We start from the raw sequence: 25167 nt of genomic DNA, 5'->3' as shown, positions 1-25167 counted from the left end.
ATGCCCATCAGTGAATACCTTAGGGTGTCTACTTTCCGAAATGGGGTCATTTGTGGGGTTTTTCTACTGTTTGGGCATTGTAGAACCTCAGGAATCATGACAGGTGCTCAGAAAGTCAGAGCTGTTTCAAAAAGCGGAAATTCACATTTTTGTACCATAGTGTGTAAACGCTATAACTTTTACCCAAACCATTTTTTTTTGCCCAAACATTTTTTTTTTATCAAAGACATGTAGAACAATAAATTTGGAGAAAAATTTATATATGGATGTCTTTTTTTGCAAAATTTTACAGCTGAAAGTGAAAAATTATTTTTTTGCAAAAAAATCGTTACATTTTGATTAATAACAAAAAATGTAAAAATGTCAGCAGCAATAAAATACCACCAAATGAAAGCTCTATTAGTGAGTAGAAAAGGAGGTAAAATTCATTTGGGTGGTAAGTTGCATGACCGAGCAATAAACGGTGAAAGTAGTGTAGTGCAGAAGTGTAAAAAGTGGCCTGGTCATGAAGGCGGTTTCAGCTAGCAGGGTTGAAGTGGTTAAGAAAGCAACTCCGTCACTTCAGAACTGAAGGTCCTAAACATAAAAACTGGCAATGGATTGTACGGTTTCAGAATTTTTATTATATTCTATTTACAAGGAAAACACAGACCATATTATTACAATTAGATTTCTCTTTTACTGGTAACTGGATAAAAAAAAATAAAAAATCTTAACATAGTTGTCTGTACAAACTCAAAGTAATCATCATAAGTTCAGGGTCTCCAGATTTAATATTAAGTGCTTTCTCAAAACAGTGTAAAGCTTCTTTCACATGTCCGCCATCTTTAAGCTCCTTACCACGTTTCACCAGAATGGAGTAGTCATCTTCTTGACTAGACCCTTTACTTTGATACATTTCTGCAGCCAAGTAGTCAACTTGCTCATCAGAGAGCAGTTCCACTTCACCAGTAGACTCTCTTATCTCTTCATTTGAAGAGAATTTTATAGCAAAGCTATCATGTTCATAATCCTCTTCTGATGTTAGTAAACTGTCCTCCAGGACGAAAATTTCTCCCATTGGCTTCTCTTCTGTATGTTCATGTTCTTCATCATCTCCCTCTTGCACTTCATTTGCTAGCAATTCTTCCTCCTCCCCTTGGTCACTGACTTCGTCATCTCCATCATTAATATCTTCTCGAATGTCTGTAGCTTCTTCTACAGCTACATGAACTAGAGACCTTCTTGATGCAATAGATTTGCGCCTTCCTAAACTGCTCCTTTGGGGAAACAGGTTGTCGGACCAACATTTCTCTAACTTTGGAGTTGACACACTCATCACTTTGGCAGAAGGGCTATTGAAAGGTGAAAACTCTCGCTCATTTTCTTCATTTAGAAACACTGAGCTCTCTGTTTCACTTTCAGAACAGATTCTCCTGGTACCTTTACGATTGGTGGCAAAAAGAATCTCCTCTTCATCACTCTCCTCTGCATCAATTCTACTAACTTCTCCAGTGCTATTTTCCAGACAAGAGTTTAATATATCCATTTCATTCTGAAAAGTTTCTGCAACTTCAGCACAACCTTCAAGTTTGTACTTTGAATCCTCCTCATTTACACTTATATTTCTACTTTTTCTTTCAAGTTCCATAGAACATTCAAAGCAGTTATCTTTTTGGCTCATATTTTCCAAAGAATCATCCAGTATTAGTAGAACTTCCTTTGCTGGAACAATGGAGGTTTCCATTTCATGCACTGATGCAGAATGATCATCCATTGAATCTTCTAGAACTAAATTAAAGTCACATTGAAATTGGGAATTTGATAGAGGGGAACGGGTGTCTTCATTGAGACTTACATTTTCTTTAATGCATGGTTGTTCACGTTCTGCTGCTTTGATAACACAAGATGGCAAACTGTTTGAACTTTTGATGCCCAAACTGTTAACCGGTAAAGCTGCTGAAACCATTTTTTCCATTCCAGAATATCCATTTATTAGAGAACTTCCAAAAGCCTGCAAAAAAAAAAAATAATTTTTTTTTTTTAGTAAGGACAGTGATTAAATATTTAACAGGTGTCTACTTTTAAAGATTGGAGTCTGGAAGGAAGTCTCACAAAAAGGTACAATTGAATCCATTTCTAAAACACATATCTTGCCTGAGATGCCATAAGAACCGTTCTAAAGGTTTGCTGTAGAGCAGGAACTTATATTTAAGAAGCCCGGGTCACTTTTAGTATGATCCCATCTGTAGATCATTGTAATCTTAAAGAGGACCTTTCACCTGTAAAAAGAATGTGAACTAAGTATGCTGACATGGAGAGCGGCGCCCGGGGATCTCGCTGCACTTACTATTATCCCTGGACGCTGCGCCTTTCTCCCGTTATGCCCTCCGGTATCTTCGCTCTAAGTTATAGTAGGCGGTGTCTGCACTTGTCCTGTGGGCATCTCTTTCTCCTAGGCTGCAGTGCTGGCCAATTGCAGCGCACAGCTCACAGCCTGGGAGGTTTTTTCTCCTAGGCTGTGAGCTGTGCTCTGCGATTGGCCAGTACTGCAGCCTAGGAGAAGGAGTTGCCCAGAGGACAAGTGCAGACACCGCCTACTATAACTTTCAGAAGGAAGATACCGGAGGGCATAGCAGGAGAATGGAGCGGCGCCCGGGTAAAATAGTACGTGCAGCGTGATCCCCGGGCGCCGCTCTCCATGTCAGCATACTTAGTTCACATTCATTTTACAGGTGAAAGGTCCTCTTTAAGATCCTTGTACAGGAGCAGTTGACTGAGCGAAGAGCCCGCAGCAAGTGCTAAAAGAGAATGCAGCTTCAGGGGCGCAAAGGAGCGCAAGTGCTCTGCAAAAGTGCTTCCCTCCACAGGTTAGCGCCATACATACGAGACAAAATGACTGAAAATACATGTCGAGCGAAGCTAAAACACACAAAAGTACCCACAGTGGTTTCCAGCGGCATATGTCCGGGAACTGGACCAAAAAAAAACAAAAGAAAAACACAAGTAATATCTTGGTGCAGTCACCGCTATATACCGCAGCTGCATGAAAAGAAGCAACAGCCTTCCATTGAAAACAACGGGAGGCAGATTCCATGTGGTTACCAGTGGATTTTTGGCATAAAATCCATGCCAAATTATGCCAGCAAAAAAAAAAAAAAAAAAAAAAAAAGGGTGAATGTGCCTAAGGGTGATCACACATAGTTCTTTGTGAAAGTTTTTGTTTTTAAGAGAAAAATCCAGAAGAGGGTTGGAAAGGAATCAGAAATATAAAGAAAGTTTATGCCAATTTATCCTGGATCCAATTTTGACTTTCGCTTAAAAAACTGCATTAAAAACAGACATAAAAAACTGTGTGACACTAGCCTTAAACCAGGAACACCATCTTGTAGGGCAAAGGGTCACACTTGCGGCAGGACGGATCAGACAGGCTGTTCACCCTGTCGGATCCATCATTCTGCCGTGCCGCAGCTCAGTCCCCATTGACTAATTGGGACGGGCGGAGCTCCGGTGCAGTATGGCAGTTTGCGTGCTCTGCCGTGCTGCGCCGGAGTTCAGCCCCCGTCCATTAGAATCAATGGGGATGGAGCGGCGGTCCTGCGAAAGGACAGATCCAACAGGGTTAACAGCCTGACGAATCCGTCCTGCCTCAAGTGTGAAAGTACCCTAACTAAGCTGAATGTTAAGTGCACTGAGAGTAGGCCCATGGCAGTCTGTGCACACTTGCTCATCCTGCTTAATATGCCAGCCCCTCCTTTATTCACTGACAAGGACAGATGAGATGCCTATGCAGGAATATGGCTTGGTAAATCAAGGAGAGGGAGGAGCTCAAGTGTACACAGTGGCATGAGCCTGAAGTTGGTGCACATAACTGGTCATATGCATATGATATAAACCCAGAACGAAGCCGATTGTCAAAAGATATTTAGCTGAGCTAGCCCTACAAAGCAATGGTTTGTTTAACAGTGAATTTTCTGGTGACCTGTTCCCTTTAAGACCAACTTCACACAAGCATATTTAATCCAAGAATGAAATTCCCTACATGTTTGGTATCGCCGCGTCCGTAACGACCTGATCTATAAAACGGTCATGTTACTTTACCCAAACTGTGAACGCCATAAAAATTAAAAACTAGGATGAAATTGAAATTTTGCCCACCTTACTTCCCAAAAAAGTTAATAAAAGTGATCAAAAAAGTTGTATGTACTCCAAAATTGTAACAATCAAACAGTCATCTCATCCCGCAAAAATCATACCCTACCCAAGATAATCACCCCAAAACTGAAAAAAACTATGGCTCTTAGACTATGGAAACACTAAAACATGATTTTTTTTGTTTCAAAAATGAAATCATTGTGTAAAACTTACATAAAAAAAAAAAAAAAAAAAAAAAAAAAAAGGGATACATATTAGGTATCGCCGCGTCCGTATCGACCGGCTCTATAAAAATATCACATGACCTAACCCCTCAGGTGACCACCGTGAAAAAAAAAAAAAAAGTGTAAAAAAAGCTATTTTTTGTCGTCATCTTACTTCACAAAAAGTGTAACAGCAAGCGATCAAAAAGTCATATGCACCCCAAAATAGTGCTAATAAAACCGTAATCTCATCCCGCAAAAAATAAGACCCTACTTGAGATAATCGCCTAAAAACTGAAAAAACTATGGCTCTTAGACTATGGAGACACAAACTTTTTTTTGTTTTAAAAATTAATTCATTGTGTAAAACTTAAATAAAAAAAATTGTATACATATTAGGTATCGCCGCGTCCGTGACAACCTGCTCTATAAAATTACCACATGATCTAACCTTTCAGATGAAAAAAAAAAAAAACGGTGCCAAAAAAGCTATTTCTTGTTACCTTGCCGCACAAAAAGTGTAATATAGAGCAACCAAAAATCATATGTACCCTAAACTAGTACCAACAAAACTGCCACCCTATCCCGTAGTTTCTAAAATGGGGTCACTTTTTTGGAGTTTCTACTCTAGGGGTGCATCAGGGGGGCTTCAAATGGGACATGGTGTCAATAAAACCAGTCCAGCAAAATCTGCCTTCCAAAAACCGTATGGCATTCCTTTCCTTCTGCGCCCTGTCGTGTGCCCGTACAGCAGTTTACGACCACATATGGGGTGTTTCTGTAAACTACAGAATCAGGGCCATAAATAATGAGTTTTGTTTGGCTGTTAACCCTTGCTTTGTAGCTGGAAAAAAAAATATTACAGTGGAAAATCTGCCCAAAAAGTGAAATTTTGAAATTGTATCTCTATTTTCCATTAAATCTTGTGCAACACCTAAAGGGTCAACAAACTTTGTAAAATCAGTTTTGAATACCTTGAGGGGTGTAGTTTCTTAGATGGGGTCACTTTTATGGAGTTTCTACTCTAGGGGTGCATCAGGGGGCTTCAAATGGTCCAGCAAAACCTGCCTTCCAAAAACCATATGGCGCACCTTTCACTCTACGCCCCGCTGTGTGGCCGTACAGTAGTTTACGGCCACATATGGGGTGTTTCTGTAAACGGCAGAGTCAGGGCAATAAAGATAGTCTTGTTTGGCTGTTAACCCCTTGCTTTGTTAGTGGAAAAAATGGGTTAACATTGAAAATTTGGCAAAATAATGAAATTCTCAAATTTCATCCCCATTTGACAATAACTCTTGTGCAACACCTAAAGGGTTAACGAAGTTTGTAAAATCAGTTTTGAATACCTTCAGGGGTGTAGTTTATAGAATGGGGTCATTTTTGGGTGGTTTCTATTATGTAAGCCTCGCAAAGTGACTTCAGAGCTGTAGTGGTCCCTAAAAATTGGGTTATTGTAAATTTCAGAAAAATTTCAAGATTTGCTTCTAAACTTCTAAGCCTTGTAACATCCCCCAAAAATAAAATATCATTCCCAAAATAATTCAAACATGAAGTAGACATATGGGGAATGTAAAGACATCACAATTTTTAGGGGTATTACTATGTATTACAGAAGTAGAGAAACTGAAACTTTGAAATTTACAAATTTTTCAAAATTTTTGTTAAATTAGTTTTTTTTTTTAACTTCATTTTACCAGTGTCATGAAGTACAATATGTGACGAAAAAACAATCTCAGAACGGCCTGGATAAGTCAAAGCGTTTTAAAGTTATCAGCACTTAAAGGGACACTGGTCAGATTTGCAAAAAATGGCCTGGTCCTAAGGTGTAAAAAGGCTGTGTCCTTAAGGGGTTAAGGAACAAAAAGAAACCAATGTGGATAAACAGAACTGTAAAGAAAGCAATAAATGAAAAAAGGAAAGCATATAAAAACACTAAAAAACAGGAAGGTAGCATGGAAGCACTGAAAAACCACAAGGAAAAAAAATAGAACATGTAAAAAACAAATAAAAGCGGGCAAACTAGAGACAGAGACTAATTGCCAAAGAGTAAAACCAACCCTAAAATTTTCTTCAATTATATAAATGTGAAGTATAAATCTGAAGGTGTCGGCCCTTTAAAGAGTAATTGGGGGGAGGGGGGGGGGCAGGGGGTCGTCGCAGAGAGCGATGAGGAGAAAGCAAAGCTGTTAAATTTCTCTTCTCTCCAATGTATTCACTGAGGAAAAGAAACTGTCAGATAACATGCTGAATGTAAAAATAAATTCCCCATCAAGTGTCCTGTCTGATCCAGGAAGAAGTATAACAGCGACTTAAAAAGATTAAAATAGACAAATCGCCAGGACCGGATGGCATACACCCCCGTATCCTAAGGGAATTAAGTAATGTCATAGCCAGACCCTTATTTCGGATATTTGCAGACTCTATACTGACAGGAAATGTCCCACAGGATTGGCAGGTGGCAAATGTGGTGCCAATATTCAAAATGGGTCCAAAAACAGAGCCTGGAAACTATAGGCCGGTAAGTTTAACATCTGTTGTGGGTAAACAGTTTGAAGGTTTTCTGAGGAATGCTATGTTAGAGCATCTTAGCAGAAATAAGCAAATAACACCATATCAGCATGGCTTCATGAGGGATCAGTCATGGCAAACTAATTTAATCAGTTTCTATAAAGGAGGCAAGTTCTAGATTTGACAGCGGTGATGTCGTATATCTGGACTTCTCCAAAGCATTTGACACTGTACCACATAAAAGTAGTATATAAAAGGAGAATGTTCGGACTGGGAGAAAACGTCTGTATGTGGGTAAGTAACTGGCTCAGTGATAGAAAACAGAGGGTGGTTATTGGTGGTACACACTCAGATTGGGACACTGCCACTAGTGGAGTATCTCAGGGGTCAGTATTGGGCCCTATTCTCTTCAATATATTTATTAGTGATCTTGTAGAAGGGTTGCACAGTAAAATATAAATTTTTGCAGATGACCCTAAACTGTGTAAAGTAATTTACACTGAAGAGGACAGTATACTACTACAGAGCGATCTGGATAGACTGGAGGCTTGGGAAGATAAGTGGCAGATGAGGTTTAACACTGAAATGTAAAGTTATGCACATGGGAAGGAATAATGCAAGTCACCTGTACATACTAAATGATAAAACACTCGATAACACCGACATTGAAAAGGATCTAGGAATTTTAATAAACAGCAAACCAAGCTGCAAAAACCAGTGTCAGGCAGCTGCTGCCAAGGCCAATAAGATAATGGGTTGCATCAGTAGGGGCATAGATGCCCGTGATGAGAACATAGTCCTACCACTTTACAAATCATTAGACCACACATGGAGTACTGTGTACAGTTCTGGGCTCCTGTGAACAAGGCAGACAGAGCTGTAGAGGGCAACTAAAGTAATAACTGGAATGGGGCAACTACAGTACCCTGAAAGTAGGGATCGACCGATATTGATTTTTTAGGGCAGATACCGATAATTTGTGAACTTTCAGGCAGATAGCCGATAATTTATACAGATATTCTGGGAATTTTTATTTTTGAAAAAAATAAAAATCCCACAAATCTGCTGAAAATGTATGTTTATTGTAAAATGTGTAGGGTTTTTTTTTGTAAATCTTTCTTTTTCATTTATACTTAATATTTTGGTGTTTTATTTTTGTAATTTTTTTTTTTTTTTTTTTACTTACTAACTTTTAGCCCCCTTAGGGACTAGAACCCTTGTCCTATTCACCCTGATAGAGATCCATCAGGGTGAATAGGAGCTCACACTGTCCCTGCTGCCCTGTGCTTTGTGCACACAGCAGCATGGAGCTTACCATGGCAGCCAGGGCTTCAGTAGCGTCCTGGCTGCCATGGTAACCGATCGGAGCCCCAGCATTACACTGCTGGGGCTCCGATCGGAGGAGGATGGGATCCTGTGGAGGGGCGCACTGCGCCACCAATGTTTTTAATACTGGGGTGGGGGGGACGCACTGGGGTTGTCCAAGTTATATTTATTGATGACCTATCCTCAGGATAGGTCATCAATATTAGATCGGAGGGGGTCCGACACCCCCTCCGATCAGCTGTTTGAAGAGGAGACTCGCACGGTGTCAGCGCTGCCTCCTCTTCACTGTTTTCATTCTAGCCGTTGCATCTGCAGTGGTGAGCAGGTGTAATTACACCCAAGCTTTCCTATTGAAATGAATGGGACGGCTTGGGTGTAATTACACCTGCTCACCACTGCAGATGCAACGGCTAGAATGAAAACAGTGAAGAGGAGGCAGCGCTGACACAGTGCGAGTCTCCTCTTCAAACAGCTGATCGGAGGGGGTGCCGGGTGTTGGACCCCAGCCGATCTGATATTGGTGACCTATCCTGGGGATAGGTCATCAATAAATATAACTTGGACAACCCCTCTCATTTATTCATATACAGGAGGCGGGAGCTGGCTGCAGAATCACATAGCCGGCTCCCGACCTCTATGAGCAATAGCTGCGATCCACGGCACCTGAGGGGTTAACTACCGCAGATCGCAGCTACAGCTCATAGAGGTCGGGAGCCGGCTATGTGATTCTGCAGCTCCCGCCTCCTGTTGTATATGAATAAATGAGAGATTAAGCTTCATTGGTGGCGCAGTGGCCATAGCTCCTCCCCTCCTCTTGTCCCCTGTCCTTTCATTGGCGGCAGTGGCAGCAGCACAGGGGGAGGAGACACTGCTTCCTTCTCCCCTGTGCTGCTAAGGGGAACACGGAGAGCGCTGACAGCAGCGCGATCTGTGTTCCCCATACGCTATCGGAATATCAGCAAAATAAATGCCGATACAGATAGCGTTCAAAATCCTGAATATCGGCCGATAATATCGGTAAATCCGATAATCGGTCGATCCCTACCTGAAAGATCAAAATTAGGGTTATTCACTTTAGAAAAAAAAAAACACGACTGAGGGGAGATCCAATTACAATGTATAAATATATCAGGGGTCAGTACAGAGATCTCTCCCATCAGCTATTTATCCCCAGGACTGTGACTGACGAGGGGACATCATCTGAGTCTGGAGAAAAGAAGGTTTGTACACAAACATAGAAGAGGATTCTTTATGGTAAGAGCAGTGAGACTATGGAACTCTCTGCCTGAGGAGGTGGTGATGGTGAGTACAATAAAAGAATTCAAGAGGGGCCTGGATGTATTTCTGGAGTGTAATATTACAGGCCATAGCTACTAGAGAGGGGTCGTTGATCCAGAGAGTTATTCTGATTGCCTGATTAGTGGAATAAAAAATTTCTTCCCGACTCCAAAGTGAGGAAAATTGGCCTCTACCTCACAGGGTTTTGTTTGTTTTTTCCCCTTCTTCCTTCTGCCTTCCTCTGGATCAACTTGCAGGATGACAGGCCAACCTGGATGGACAAATGTCTTTTCGTCATTGTGTTACTAAAAATCCCAAATTTTGAAAAATTTGCAATCTTCAAAATATTAATTTCTCTGCTTTTAAAACAGAAACTGATAACCCAAAAAAAAAAAAAAAATGATAAATGAAAATTTCCAAAACCCACTTTTTAAAAGGACCAGTTGAAGTCTTAAGTCACTTTGTGGGGCTTACATAGTGGATACCCCCATAAATGACCCCATTGTAGAAACTACACCCCTCAAGTTACTCAAAACTGATTTTTACAAACTCTTAACCCTTTAGGTGTTCCACAAGAATTAAAGGGAAATGAATATGAAATTACTGAATTTCACTTTAGGCAGATTTTCCATTTTAATACATTTTTTTCTTTAACAGATGGAGGGTTAACAGCCAAACAAAACATTAATTACCCTGATTCTGAGGTTTACAGAAACACCCGTCATGTTGTCGTAAACTGATGAAAGGGCGCACGGCAGGGAAGGAAATGACTGCCGCATGGTTTTTGGAAGGCAGATTTTGCTGAACTGATTTTTAGAAGGCATGGTTTTTTGAAGCCCCGCTGATGCACCCCTACAGTAGAAACTTCCAAAAGTGACCCCATTTTGGAAACTAGAGGATAAGGTGCCAGTTTTATTGGTACTATTTTGGGGTATATATGATTTTTAATCACTATATTCGTTTTTTATGAGGCAAGGTAACCAAAAAAATGGCTGTTCTGGCACTATTTTTTTTTTTTTACAAGATTCATCTGACAGGTTAGAGCATGCACTATTTTTATAGAGCAGGTTGTTACGGACGCGGTGATATAAAATATGCCTACTTTGTTTATTTCAGTTTTACATGATAAAGCATTTTTGAATTTATATATATATATATATATATATATATATATATATATATATATATATATATATATATATATATATATATATTACACTTTATAGGGCAAGGTGACCCCAAAAAAAAAAAAATTACTTTTTTAAACCATTTCTGTCCCACTCTGGGACTTTACTTTTGGGGGTATGATCCCCTCTGCAATGCATTACAATACATCTGTATTGTAATGCATTGCCTGTTAGAGTATTAGACTGCGTAATACACTAACAGGTTGCCTAGGAGACCCAGCTATCAGGGACTGCCGAGCCCATGCAGTGATCGGGCGCGCACCGCTCCGGTTCCTGCCAGATCACCATGACGTAGTAGTACATCAAATGCGGTAACGCACCTGCCACCATGATGTACTATTACGTCATGTCGGAAAGGGGTTAAAGGGGTTTTCCCATTTTGCTAAATCAGCCTGAGCTGCAGTTACAGCAGAATTCACTCCCTGCTTTTCTGCTTCTAAAGCTGGGCTGGCTTAGGCAGCTAAAGTGAAGGCTGGCCACGCCTCCTTATGACCTCACACTGAGAGCTGAGTCCTGCGTGCTCGTTCATGTGAATAGTATGAGTCATCAGGCTGACTAGCTCCCAGCAGTGTCTGAAGCTTATCTCTCCTGGTGTGGATTGCTATCACTCAGCAAAGATATATAGATATATACACACACACACACACAAGATGGGGAAGCACATGTTACTGATCCCATATTGTGCGAGTATAGTGATGGATAAGGTGTTCCCTGGTTCCTCGCTGATGACTGCACCCCATGACTCGTGCAGTCCATCTACAGCCAAGCACAACCAACCAGGGGCACCGACAAAGCGCCATGCCACTGCCCCCTACTAGAGGACCTTTCACTAGTTTAAAAACGAACAAAACTAACTATATCTGCGGGCAGAGCGGCGCCCGGGGATCCCCCTGCACTTACTAGTATGTCTGGGCACCGCTCCGTTCGCCCGGTATCTGCAGCTCCCTCTGTTGTACTGGGCGGAGTTTTTGTATTAGGGTTGTCCCTTGCTGCAGCACTGGCCAATCGCAGCACACAGCGCATAGCCTGGGACTCCCAGGCTATGAGCTGTGTGCTGCGATTGGCCAGTGCTGCAGCAAGGGACAACCCTAATACAAAAACTCCGCCCAGTACAACAGAGGGAGCTGCAGACACCAGAGCCTATACCGGGCGAACGGAGCGGTGCCCAGACATACTAGTAAGTGCAGGGGGACCCCAAGCTATTAGTATAGCATGTAGCGGAGCTCTGTGTGTACAGGTCCGAACTTCCCATCTCTACTTCCGCTGACTGGCCGCCCGATACTGCTAAAGACGTGCACGTTCGCGTTTTACAGCATAGGCCGGCGAGATGTGGCCGTATCTATGGGATACCAGCATAAACACAGGGGAGTGAAAGGAGCATTTTTATGCCGAATGGCATGTTTTTTTTAAATTACATGTATAAGAAATGTTCAGTGGGGGGCAATGATTTAATGTAACCCTATTTAATGAAGTGGGAATACCCCTTTAAGTCTGCTTCCTAGAGTCATAAATAAACATTAGCATCGCTGCATCCAAAACACCCAAGGTAGTCACCCTTTCAGCCCAAGAGGTTGTTTTCTTCATTTTTGCATATTAGTTTCTCACTCACTCCTTACCTTTTTTTATTTTTCTGTTTATATTACCGTATGGGGGCTTGTTTTTAGCAGGAAAAGTTGCACTTTCTAATTCCACCATTTAATAAGGCAATTTTCAAATGGGGTAATACCCCATTTTCCAAATGGGGTAAAAAATAAAATAAATTTTTTTTAAATTCCGCAACAGTTTTGAATGGGAGCAGCCTTAAAAAACAAAACTCATTTAAAGAGCATCAATATAAACCCACTGCAAACCTTTTTAAGGGGGTAAAGGTGTTGTTAAAGTCATTTTTATTGATGATCAGGATATGACATCAATGTTAGATTGGCAGACACCCATGCCGATCAGCTGGTTGAAGAGAAGCCGCGCTGTGCCAGCACTGACTGCTCTTCGGTGTTTACCTGCTTCTGAGGATAGGTAATCAATAAAAACCTGAACTATGTGGGTTTATATTAGGCCTGCACACTATCGCCAAAGCAATCGCAATAAATCGCCATATCGCAATTGCCCGACCAAAAAATGCTGCAATTGTATTACCATATTTTTCGCTTTATAAAACAAACATTTTTCCCCCCCTAAAAGTGTGTGTGTGGGGGGGGAATGGCAGTGCATCTTATAAAGCGATGGTTGACACGGAAGTATCGCCGGTCACTATGTTGCACAGCGTGGCGAGCGATACATTAGTTACAGTGCAGGGAGGGAGGAGGGGCTGGAGGCAAGTTATTTTAATGAACAAATGTTCTATTCATTCTGTTTATCTGTTCTGTGCAGTGCTATTAAGAAAATGGCAAGTTTTGTATTTTGTACTTTTGCAGTAATGCAAATATGTTATTTAATTTAGTAAAAGATGTTTTATTTTGAAAAACACTCTGCATTTCAGTTCTTCAGTTAAGCATAACTACATTTCAGTATTATCAGTAATTTCTGTGCTTTTGCCTTGAAAATCCAAGCAAATAGACCTCTAGCACAATTCCCTTAACCCCTTAAGGACACAGCCTTTTTACACCTTAGGACCAGGCCATTTTTTGCAAATCTGACCAGAGTCACTTTAAGTGCTGATAACTTTAAAACGCTTTGACTTATCCAGGCCGTTCTGAGATTGTTTTTTTGTCACATATTGTACTTCATGACACTGGTAAAATGAAGTAAAAAAAAATATTTTTTTTGCACCAAAAAATACCTAATTTAACAAAAATTTGGAAAAATTTGTAAATTTCAAAGTTTCAGTTTCTCTACTTTTGTAATACATAGTAATACCCCTAAAAATTGTGATGCCTTTACATTCCCCATATGTCTACTTCATGTTTGAATTATTTTGGGAATGATATTTTATTTTTTGGGGATGTTACAAGGCTTAGAAGTTTAGAAGCAAATCTTGAAATTTTTCGGAAATTTACAAAAACCAAATTTTTAGGGACCACTACAGCTCTGAAGTCACTTTGCGAGGCTTACATAATAGAAACCACCCAAAAATGCCCCCATTCTATAAACTACACCCCTCAAGGTATTCAAAACTGATTTTACAAACTTCGTTAACCCTTTAGGTGTTGCACAAGAGTTATTGGCAAATGGGGATGAAATTTGAGAATTTCATTTTTTTGGCTAATTTTCCATTTTAACCCATTTTTTCCACTAACAAAGCAAGGGTTAACAGCCAAACAAGACTGTATCTTTATTGCCCTGACTCTGCCGTTTACAGAAACACCCTATATGTGGCCGTAAACTACTGTACGGCCACACAGCGGGGCGTAGAGTGAAAGGTGCGCCATATGGTTTTTGGAAGGCAGGTTTTGCTGGACTGTTTTTTTGACACCATGTCCCATTTGAAGCCCCCTGATGCACCCCTAGAGTAGAAACTCCATAAAAGTGACCCCATCTAAGAAACTACACCCCTCAAGGTATTCAAAACTGATTTTACAAAGTTTGTTAACCCTTTAGGTGTTGCACAAGATTTAATGGAAAATAGAGATACAATTTCAAAATTTCACTTTTTTGGCAGATTTTCCATTTTAATATTTTTTTTCCAGTTACAAAGCAAGGGTTAACAGCAAAACAAAACTCATTATTTATGGCCCTGATTCTGTAGTTTACAGAAACACCCCATATGTGGTCGTAAACTGCTGTACGGGCACACGGCAGGGCGCAGAAGGAAAGGAATGCCATACGTTTTTTGGAAGGCAGATTTTGCTGGACTGGTTTTATTGACACCATGTCCCATTTGAAGCCCCCCTGATGCACCCCTAGAGTAGAAACTCCAAAAAAGTGACCCCATTTTAGAAACTACGGGATAAGGTGGCAGTTTTGTTGGTACTAGTTTAGGGTACATATGATTTTTGGTTGCTCTATATTACACTTTTTGTGCGGCAAGGTAACAAGAAATAGCTTTTTTGGCACCTTTTTTTTTTTGTTATTTACAACATTCATCTGACCGGTTAGATCATGTGGTAATTTTATAGAGCAGGTTGTCACGCATGCGGCGATACCTAATATGTATACAAATTTTTTTATTTATGTAAGTTTTACACAATGAATTAATTTTTAAAACAAAAAAAAGTTTTAGTGTCTCCATAGTCTAAGAGCCATAGTTTTTTCAGTTTTTGGGCGATTATCTCAAGTAGGGTCTCATTTTTTGCGGGATGAGATTACGGTTTTATTGGCACTATTTTGGGGTGCATATGACTTTTTGATCGCTTGCTGTTACACTTTTTGTGAAGTAAGATGACAAAAAATTGCTTTTTTTACACCGTTTTTTTTTTTTTTTTTTACGGTGGTCACCTGAGGGGTTAGATCATGTGATATTTTTATAGAGCCGGTCGATACGGACGCGGCGATACCTAATATGTATACTTTTTTTTATTTATGTAAGTTTTACACAATGATTTCATTTTTGAAACAAAAAAAATCATGTTTTAGTGTTTCCATAGTCTAAGAGCCATAGTTTTTTCAGTTTTGGGGCGATTATCTTGGGTAGGGTATGATTTTTGCGGGATGAGATGACGGTTTGATTGTTACAATTTTGGAGTACATACAACTTTTTTGATCACTTTTATTAACTTTTTTGGGAAGTAAGGTGGGCAAAATTTCAATTTCATCATAGTTTTTAATTTTTTATTTTTATGGCGTTCACCGTTTGGGTAAAGTAACATGACCGTTTTATAGATCAGGTCGTTACGGACGCGGCGATACCAAACATGTGTAGGGAATTTTTTTTTTTTTTAATCAGTGATAAATGTGTTTTTTGATTTTTACTTTATTTTCACTTTTTTTCACTTTCTTTTTGACCCAGACCCACTTGGTTCTTGAAGATCCAGTGGGTCTGATGTCTGTATAATACAGTACAGTACAATATATAGTACTTTACTGTATTTTACACTTTGTCTGAACAGATCTATGCCTTTCAGCACAGATCTGTTCAGCACCATGGACAGCAGGACGCCTGAGAGGCGTCCTGTTGCCATGGGAACCTTCCCCGTCTGCTCAGTTATGGTCAGAACTGCGCAGACGGGGAAGGGTAAGGACGGGGCTCTGGGGGGGCTGCCTGGGAGCTCTCTCCCTCTCCATTCGGGGGGCTGCAAAGGCACAGCAGCCCCCCGATGGGAGAGGGAGGGAGCTCCCTGCGCTGTTAACCTTTTCCATACAGCGGTCCGTACGGACCGCGGTATGGAAAGGGTTAAACGGCTGACATCGCAGCACAGATGTCAGCCGTTTATACCAGGGTGCCAGCAATGTGCTGGCACCCTGGTATACCCAATAGAAACCAACGATTATTCAAGGGGAGGCGGGCGGGGGATCGCGATCCCACCTACCGCACCGCCCGCCTCCCGCAACCCTCCCCCTGCACCTCCCACCGTGCTCAAATAACTTAGGGGTGCAGGGGGGAGGGATGCAGGAACATTTTTGGAATCCTAAAGTTTCTGATCCCCGCGGTCAGGGACCGCGGGGATCAGAAACTGCAGAAATCGCAGCAAACCGCAGGTCTGAATTGACCTGCGGTTTGCCGCGATCGCCGACATGGGGGGGTCACGGGACCCCCCCGCGCATTTAGCCTAGGTGCCTGCTCAATGATTTGAGCAGGCACCGGGTTCCGATCACTGCCAGCCGCACGGCAGTGATCAGAAATACACAGGGCGTACATGTACGCCCTGTGTCCTTAAGTACCAGGGCACAAGGGCGTACCTGTACGCCCTATGTCCTTAAGAGGTTAAAATATCACATATAGTTATCGCAAACTTTAGGGCCCTAATCGCAATCGCACAAAATTCCCATATGGTGCACCCCTAGTTTATATTGATGAGTCACTTGTAATTACACTGCACTATTGCTGCAAGCAAGATGACACTATTCTTGACAGGAAAGCAGCACACAAAGGAGATCAGCGATTGGGATGGCCAGGAATCATAACCTCCCTGCCAATCTGATACTGGCATATTTATATCTGAAATATAAACCCACAACCAAACTCCTTTAAGGATGCAGCCCAATTTGGTACTTAAGGCTTGGCAATTATTTATTTCAAAAGCCATACCTTTTAAATTTTTCCTTAGACATAGCCATGTGAGGGCTTGTTTTATGTGGGTTAAGTCTTTGGGTCAAGTTCACCATGCAAGTTAAATAAGATTAATATACACATACACCTATATAGATATACACAGTATATATTAAGTGAAATTAGCTAAAGGGATTTTTTTATTTGTCACGCTAAGGCCATTTTCACACTGGTGTTTATCTTTTCGGCAGACTGTTTCGGTAGGGGAACAGCCCGCCGGATTCATACTACAGTGTTCACATGTTCGCTGCCGAAAGTCCGCCTTGGCCCCATTCACTATACTGGGGAGCGGCGAGATCTGGCCGCAGCACGGCAAATGTGCTGAGGCAGCCAGACAAATACCACTGCCAAAAAAGAAACGCCGGTATGAAACTGGCCTAACAATATATTACATCCTACCAGAGGCAGGATGCATTAGTAGCTAGGACATGGCAGGCCTGGGTCCCTTCTGAAGGCTCCTGGTTGCCATACCAAGTACTCAGAAGCCTGCGATTGCATTTATGTGGAGCTAAACGGAAGACAGAGGGAGCTCCCTCCTTTTAACTGCTCAGATGTTGCATTCACTATTGACTGAGGCCTTTGAAGACACTGCGTACTTACAGCACAGGTCCAGCTCCTGAGCCTGTTCATTACTGTGAAATAGTATTACGGCAACAGAGCCTTAACTACCACAGCGTTAAAGTGCTAGAGTACAGGGACACTCTGAAGATTGCAAAAATTATCAAGTTACTTTTCAAAACAGTGTGCTGCAGTAGCACAGCATTTGGGTGCTTACAATGTTTGAAGACGCTTTCGTAAATGTGACTGGATCTGAAATGTCGTCCTCACTGCATTCTTCAGTTATCAAGTGGTTTGTCTGGTCCACTGTCTCTTTTGGCAATTCATTTCTGTATGGAACATGGGTCAAATTCTCATCAAAAGGCTCAATCACCAAACTGGTAGAGTGACTGTTTCCATTCTTTGAGGTTTCACAATTTAGAGGAGCTGGAGGTAGACTGTCATCTTCAATGGCTAAACTGCTTATGTGAGAATTTGGTTGCTCCTTTTTAAATGAAACACTGGGAAGCGTTTCATCATCTGAATCTTCTATCACCAAACTAATCATCTGACAACTGACATTTGCAATTTCATGTTCAGTAGTATCTATAATTTCAGGAAAGGCTTGTGGTTTATCATTAGAAATACTTCTGCGTTTAGGTTTTTCAGGGAAAATATTTGGTCTCAGCCAGACCCCTTCCGAGTCCCTTTTTAAGTTTTCCATTAGCTGTTCATTCAGTTGAGACTCCATCTGTACTAGTTCGTGAGCCTTCTGAACTCTTTCTTTAATGTACTGACCATCATGTTCATTTTCATATTCGTTTTCCTCCTCTTGGGAGGAAATCTCATGTGAATAGAGGAGGTCATGATCAGAGATTCCAAAAATTGGTAAAGTATGAAGATAAGCTATGTGTTCATCTAGATTTATATCAGTTTTCCTTTGAGAAGAATGCATGTTTTGGAGCTGAATCTGAGTGGAAGAGGTTTGAGTGTCTTCTAGAGAAAACAGCTCCTTTAATTCCTGCTTTGAGAAGTAACGGAAGGGGTTTTTCTTGTCACCAGTTGTTTGTCTTATCAATGAGTCCTTAAAGATTTGCCTCCTATATATTTTTTCTTCTACTGTGCCACAGGTTATGAGTCGATAGATTACAACATTTGCTTGTTGTCCTATTCTGTAGGCTCTATCAACAGCTTGTGCATCAGTGGCTGGATTCCAGCTGGGGTCAAAAATAACAACCCGGTCAGCTGAAGTTAATGTTAATCCAACACCCCCAACTTGTGTTGTCAGCAGCAATACAGAGTAGCTGCTGTTAGTTTGGAAAATACTTATTCTTTTCTCACGATCTAAAAGAGAAACTGTCCCATCAATACGCATTATTTTAAATCCTCTGTTATTCAAGATGCGATCAATCATATCAAGCATTTTTCTTGACTGCGAGAAAACAAGAGTCCTGTGACCTTCTTCTTTCAGTCTATTAAGGAGCTCAATCAAAAGCACCAACTTTCCAGACTCATTTATAAGAGCCTCATCCGAAAGGTGATCAAATTTTGTAACAACTTTAATGTCATGCTCTTCAGTGCCATCTCCTTCCAAGCCAAGCTGAACACAGGCTCTAGCAGAAAGTAGTCTCGGATGATCACAAAGCTTCTTCAAAATGGTCAGCTCTGCTAGAGGGGACCTGGTTGTCATTAGCAATTCCTTAATTTGATCTAAAGATATAAATTTTCTATACACATCTTCCTGAATCGATGATAAATAGACCCATATTATGAAGTCATTCTTTCTTGTAAGGGAAGGCATTGTACATACTGTTCTATTTCGCTCAATTGTTGCCTGTTGCTCAAAAACCTTCTTATGCTGAACGTCACTCTTTGTACGCCTAAGAAAGTAAGGCTGAATAATTTTCATTAGGTTTTCGGATATTTTAAGACCAAGGGCTTTTTCACCTGGTGTTGCATCTTTCTCTCTAGCCCTAATTATTGGGTTTTCATATTCCATTTTAAAAGTCTTAGCTGTTCCCAGCAGTGTTCCTTGACATGCAAAATCATACAAGGCCCACATCTCACGTAGATTGTTTTGGATTGGCGTGCCTGTCAGAAGAATGCGATTCTTAGCAGGAATTGCAGAACAAGATTTTGCAGTCTTTGTTGATGAGGATTTAATTTTATGAGCTTCATCTAAAATGATGTAATCCCATACAAACTCTCGTCCATTGCATGTGGCAAGCTGTTGCCAATTATTAATCAACATTTGATAAGTGGTGATGAGAACCCCACCCTTTCTCTGGATTTTTTCTAGGTTTCTGCTTCGTTCCTTTTTGCTAGTGCCATGAAATTCACTCACTCTCATGCCTGGAGTCCACTTTTCAAATTCTTTAACCCAATTACTAATTAGAGTTGTTGGCATTATTAATAGTACGCTATTGGTCAATTCAGCATCAAACATTCCAGAAAGGAAGGCAATAACTTGGATAGTCTTTCCCAGCCCCATGTCATCTGCCAAAATACCGCCTTTTCTTCCATCTCTGTGAAGTCTGTACATAAATGCAACACCTTCTTTTTGGTGTTCGAATAGCTTGTTGTATAGTTCTTTATAGAGCATTAGCCCACTGCCTAACACATCTATAAATTCATCATCTTGCTCATTTTGGATATCAAGCTGCTGGAGAGCTTCTTCAAGCTTTGCTATGCGACCTTTAAGCTTTTCACTGGGGTGTATGGAGTCTGCTTTTTGAAAGTATTCTATTGACTTTAACAGGTTCCCATTTTTGGCTTCTTGCTTTGCTTTTTGAACACATCTGCAAAAAAATAAAAAATGAAAACAGTTAATCATTTTAGAAATTCATTATAAATAGAACTGGTACATTCTGCTCATTACAAACCACATTATATGGAAGAGCTGGTACTTAGTTTTTTTTTTGGGGGGGGGGGGGGGGGGGTAGGGGAAGGAAGAGAGCAGCGCTGTACTACGGTAATGCAGGCTGGCGGCACTATATGGCATACTAGATGCTGCTAGCCTGCAGACAGTTACGGTACCAGTCCGGACACTCCAGGACCAGCTCACATGGAGATCGAGCGCAGCACTTGGTCATCAGTGAAACCGCCAGCCCGCTGCTTAGTGCCACAATGTATGCACAGGCTTCAATGAAGGGTACCGAGAGTGCTGCACGCCCGGTCTCCCGTCCAATCTCCCATTGTTTTATGGCAGCTCAGGAGCAGTTAGTGAGAGCTCCTGAGCTGCATTATGTTACACATTTGGGCCACATTCATTTTATAAGACGCACTAACTTTTCCCCTCCACTTTGGAGGGGGAAAAAGTGCATCTTATAAAGCGAAAAATATGGTAGTTATTAAAGTAAAAAAATAAATAAAAAAACGTATTACGTGTAAACTACCCCTTTTCCCAATTTTACGGATAAAATATATAAACAATCAATAAATCACATATTGCCACGTGCGAAAACTCCAAACTTAAAATATAAAATAAAAATCTCCTATGCAGTGAGCGCCGTAACAAAAAAAAATAAAAAATTAAATGATTCCCCATTTTTTTTTGTCACCTTGTGAAAGGATATCTACTATCTTCATTTAGCATAACCCGCGCTTACGTCACCACGCTCACCACGTGGTGAGTGAGTTTACGTCAAAAGGTCCTTTTGCAGGTCCTGAAAGAAGAAGGACTACGATACCAGCTGCGCGATCAAGTGGATAAGGGGAGCTAATTTTTTTTTAACCACTCAATCAACATTCTAGTAAGCATTCTGTATTACAACCATGCAGAGTGGATTTGAATTAAATCAAACTTATTTAAAAATCACGATTTAAATCACTAGTCAGTAAGGCTTGATTTAAATCATAGTTTTCTACATAAAGACTAATTCTTGCTAGCACAACTTATAATATGCAAGTAGATGAAGATTTTTAGAATAAGAACTTTTCCTATTAGTTTGATTAGGTAGATTCTGTATTCATAGGTTTGTAGAAGTTAGGATTAATGTCTTTTTCTCAACTCTGTTCATGTTATAACATTTTTGCTGTGATCTCTGCTGAGTCAAATTCAGTTTTGAGAACTGCAAAAGTAAACCAAGCATCTGTGATATCTTACAAAAACCTCTGAAAGAGCATGACATTGTGAATGGATTAATGGAATTTATTTACCAAATAAAATTAAACATATACAGCCTTATTCTACACAATAAAAAAAAAAACTTTATTTCATGATGTTATTCCATCTTTTGGATGGTAATATATTTTTTTACCTCAAAAAGCATTTTATATAAAAAAATTTAATCAAATCCACCCTGCAACCATGTTGTAAGGGGAAATAAAATCTACAGAACTAACCAAAATCCGAACTTAAGTAAAGAAGTCTGGGTATCACATTCAGTTGTTTTTTATCACTCACGTGCAAAATGAACGCAATCAAAGTCAAAACTGACAAATTTTGTGTGCACTTACGCAAGTTTCACACACAACGCATTCTGAGCAAATGTGGGACACCTGTGTGAAAGAGGCCTCAGTACTTTCCCTAACAGGGGTGTAAATAAAAAGTGAAAAATAAAAACTTACCATAATCTGCTTCACCTCCCAGCACAGGGAGGCCTCTCTGTGCACTGACCCTGTAGGAACAGGAAACCGTGATGGGAAGGAGTGGGGAGCAATTTAAACTGTCTGTATTCCTGCACCGACAGAGGTCAAGGGTCAATCTCATTGTGGCCATCATGGTGAATGAAATGGAAAATTATGATTACTCTTACCAGTATTTGGATTTTCCAGACACCACGACAGTGCCACAGAGATGGCTCCGCCTCCCAGGACAGGAAACCTGCAGTATAAAAAGGTGGAGCCTCTCTCCCCTCAGTGAGTTTACAGAGCATGAGAGTGACTCCAACCTAAGATTATATATAAATATAATATATAATATGGGGGGGGGAAAGAGATAAGGAAGGGTGCTGTTCTGGGGTCTGGAAAATCTGATTATCGGTAAGTATCATTTTTCCGTTCCCCCACGACAGCACCACAGAGAGATTACAGAGAAAACACCTTCCTTAAGGGTGGAAAACCACTTCAAAAACCTTCTTACCAAAGAGAAGATCAGAGACAGAATTAAGCTGCATCCTATAGTGACGGTAGAAAGTAGAGGTAGAAGACCACGTGGCCGCCTTACATATTTGTTCAAATAGATACATTAGCAGTCGCCGCCCAAGAAGTTGACTGCCCGAGTGGAATGAGCCTTCAGCAATAGAGGAGAACATCCAGAAAGGGAGTATGCTAGAGAAATGACCGTTCTAATCTGACAATGGAACTTTGAGGCAGTTTTACCCTTATTAACCACCTCCCGACCGCTGTACGCACCGATGCGTCCGGGAGGTGGTTGATTTGTTCCTCCTGGACGCATCGGCGCGTCATCTCGCGAGACGCGAGATTACGTCACAGCCGGCATGCGCATCGCGGGCCGGCATTTCGAAGCACAGTATTTCGTCAGCAGCCTGCCGGCCACGATCATTGGCTGGCAGGTTGCTGATTTTTAAAAAATCCAATCAGCAGCCATTTAACCCCACATATTAGTAAATATGATGGGGTTATATGGCTGCTGTGCTCCTCTGCTCCTTCTTTTGGTCGGTTGGTTCCAGCATAGGAGCAGAGGAGCACACATCACTGTGAGTACCCACTACACCACACTTAGCCCCCAGATCACCCCAATTAACCCTTTGATCACCCCTTTGATCGCCCCTGTCAATCACTAGTGAAAGGAAAAAAGTGATCAGTGCAAACTGTCACTTTTTTTTTCACTGGTATTGACCGTTAGGTTTCAGTATAGTTTAGGCCCCTTGGTTAGGTAGTTTAGGTATCGGTTAGCGGCCAGCCCACCGCACCGCAGTCAGTTATTCGCTGATTAGCGTATCGCTAATCAGCATTTGTACTTTTATAGTATCTGGAAGTGATCAAAACTGATCACGGTCAGATCTATAATAGTACTAGTGTCACTTTAGTTCTCCCTCCACCCAAAACGCAGTGTTTGCCCGATCAGGCCTGATCGGTCGCCCACACGTGCGTACACCCACGCCCGCCCCACCGCAGTGACAAAAAAAAAATTTTTTTTTTTTGATCGCTGCACATTCACTTTACACGCACTGCGGCGATAAAAAAAAATCAGTTTTGATATTTTTTATCAACCGCAGCAGCCTCCGGTACTTCGCTAGCCTCCCATTTGTAAGACAGGCTTGCTTTTTTTTTCTTGGGTAGTCTCAGGGAATACCCCGAAATTTAGTTGCCCACATGTCTAACAGGGGGTATTCTTCTGAAGAAAGCAGTGGCTCTCTGACCCAAAGTTCGGACGAGGAGGCTGAGGTCCCTGATAGCACCAGGCGTACCCGGCCCCGTGTCGCTAGACTGCAGGTTGCGCAGGATCCGCTTCAAGAGCAGCAGAGTGGGGCTGGTGCTGTCGGATTACGTGGTGAGGCATACACCAGCAGCCCAGCCCTTCCTGGACCTAGTACCAGCACTGCCGTACAACCTGGTGAAGTAGCGAGCACCAGAAGGGCAGTTGAAGCTGGTACGGTGGCACGTGCAGTAGTGACCCCGTCGCAGCCACCGCAAAGACGTGCCCGTAGAGCCCCTAGAATCCCAGAGGTGCTGGCAAACCCCGATTGGCAGTCCCCAACTTCAGCTGCACCCGTAGTTTTCCCTTTCACCGCCCAGTCTGGAGTTCGGGTTGAGACAGCTCAGATCGATTCGGCCCTGGGATTTTTTGAGCTGTTCTTGACTGCGGAGCTTTTAGACTTAGTCGTGGCAGAGACAAACCGGTATGCCACACAATTTATCACCGCTAACCCGGGAAGCTTTTATGCCCAGCCTTTCCGGTGGAAACCAGTCCAAGTTTCCGAATTTAAAACTTTTCTGGGCCTCCTCCTCAACATGGGCCTGACAAAAAAGCATGAATTGCGGTCATATTGGTCCACGAACCCGATTCATCACATGCCCATGTTCTCTGCTGCTATGTCCAGGACACGATTTGAGGTCATCCTGCGTTTCCTGCACTTTAGTGACAACACCGCCTCCCGTCCCAGGGGCCACCCTGCTTTTGACCGGCTCCACAAAATTCGGCCCCTCATAGACCATTTCAACCTGAAATTTGCAGATTTGTATACCCCTGAGCAAAACATCTGCATAGACGAGTCCCTGATACATTTTACCGGGCGCCTTGGCTTCAAACAATACATCCCAAGCAAGCGCGCCCGGTATGGGGTCAAATTGTATAAGCTCTGTGAAAGGGCCACAGGCTATACCCACAAATTTCGGGTCTATGAGGGAAAAGATCAGACCCTGGAGCCGGTCGGTTGCCCTGACTACCTGGGGAGCAGTGGGAAGACAGTTTGGGACTTGGTGTCACCCTTATTCGGCAAGGGGTACCATCTTTATGTGGACAATTTCTACACAAGTGTGGCCCTCTTTAGGCATTTGTTTCTAGAACGGATTGGCGCCTGTGGTACCGCGCGAACTAGTCGCGCGGGCTTCCCCCAACGGCTCGTTAGCACCCGTCTTGCAAGGGGGCAGAGGGCCGCACTGTGTAACGAAGAACTGCTCGCGGTGAAATGGAGAGACAAGCGTGACGTTTACATGCTCTCCTCCATTCACGCAGACACGACAATACAAATTGAGCGAGCAACCCGTGTCATTGAAAAGCCCCTCTCAGTCCACGACTATAACCTCCACATGGGAGGGGTCGACTTCAATGACCAGATGTTGGCTCCGTATTTAGTTTCCCGACGCACCAGACGCTGGTATAAGAAGGTGTCTGTATATTTAATTCAATTGGCTCTGTACAATAGTTTTGTTCTCTACAGTAAGG

The 25167-nt window shown here is 41.8% G+C and overlaps 1 protein-coding gene across 3 annotated transcripts in view; it reads right to left on the bottom strand.

The window, feature by feature from the left end:
• Positions 1-611: 611 nt before the first annotated feature.
• The window catches only part of ERCC6L (ERCC excision repair 6 like, spindle assembly checkpoint helicase), a 57792-nt gene continuing 33236 nt past the window's right edge, over positions 612-25167 (bottom strand). For all 3 annotated transcript variants that reach the window (XM_044305895.1, XM_044305894.1, XM_044305896.1), the window contains 2 exons: positions 17554-20113; positions 612-1993 (listed from right to left, as the gene is read on the bottom strand). In XM_044305895.1, coding sequence (XP_044161830.1) covers positions 713-1993; positions 17554-20113 — 3841 coding nt within the window. In that variant the 3' untranslated portion in view covers positions 612-712. The remainder of the gene's footprint in view (positions 1994-17553; positions 20114-25167) is intronic.

The sequence above is a fragment of the Bufo gargarizans genome, chromosome 9, assembly GCF_014858855.1.
Source record: "Bufo gargarizans isolate SCDJY-AF-19 chromosome 9, ASM1485885v1, whole genome shotgun sequence".
Lineage (NCBI taxonomy): Eukaryota > Metazoa > Chordata > Amphibia > Anura > Bufonidae > Bufo > Bufo gargarizans.
Note: the sequence above shows the minus strand (reverse complement) of the source record. Positions and strands in the feature narration are given on the sequence as shown.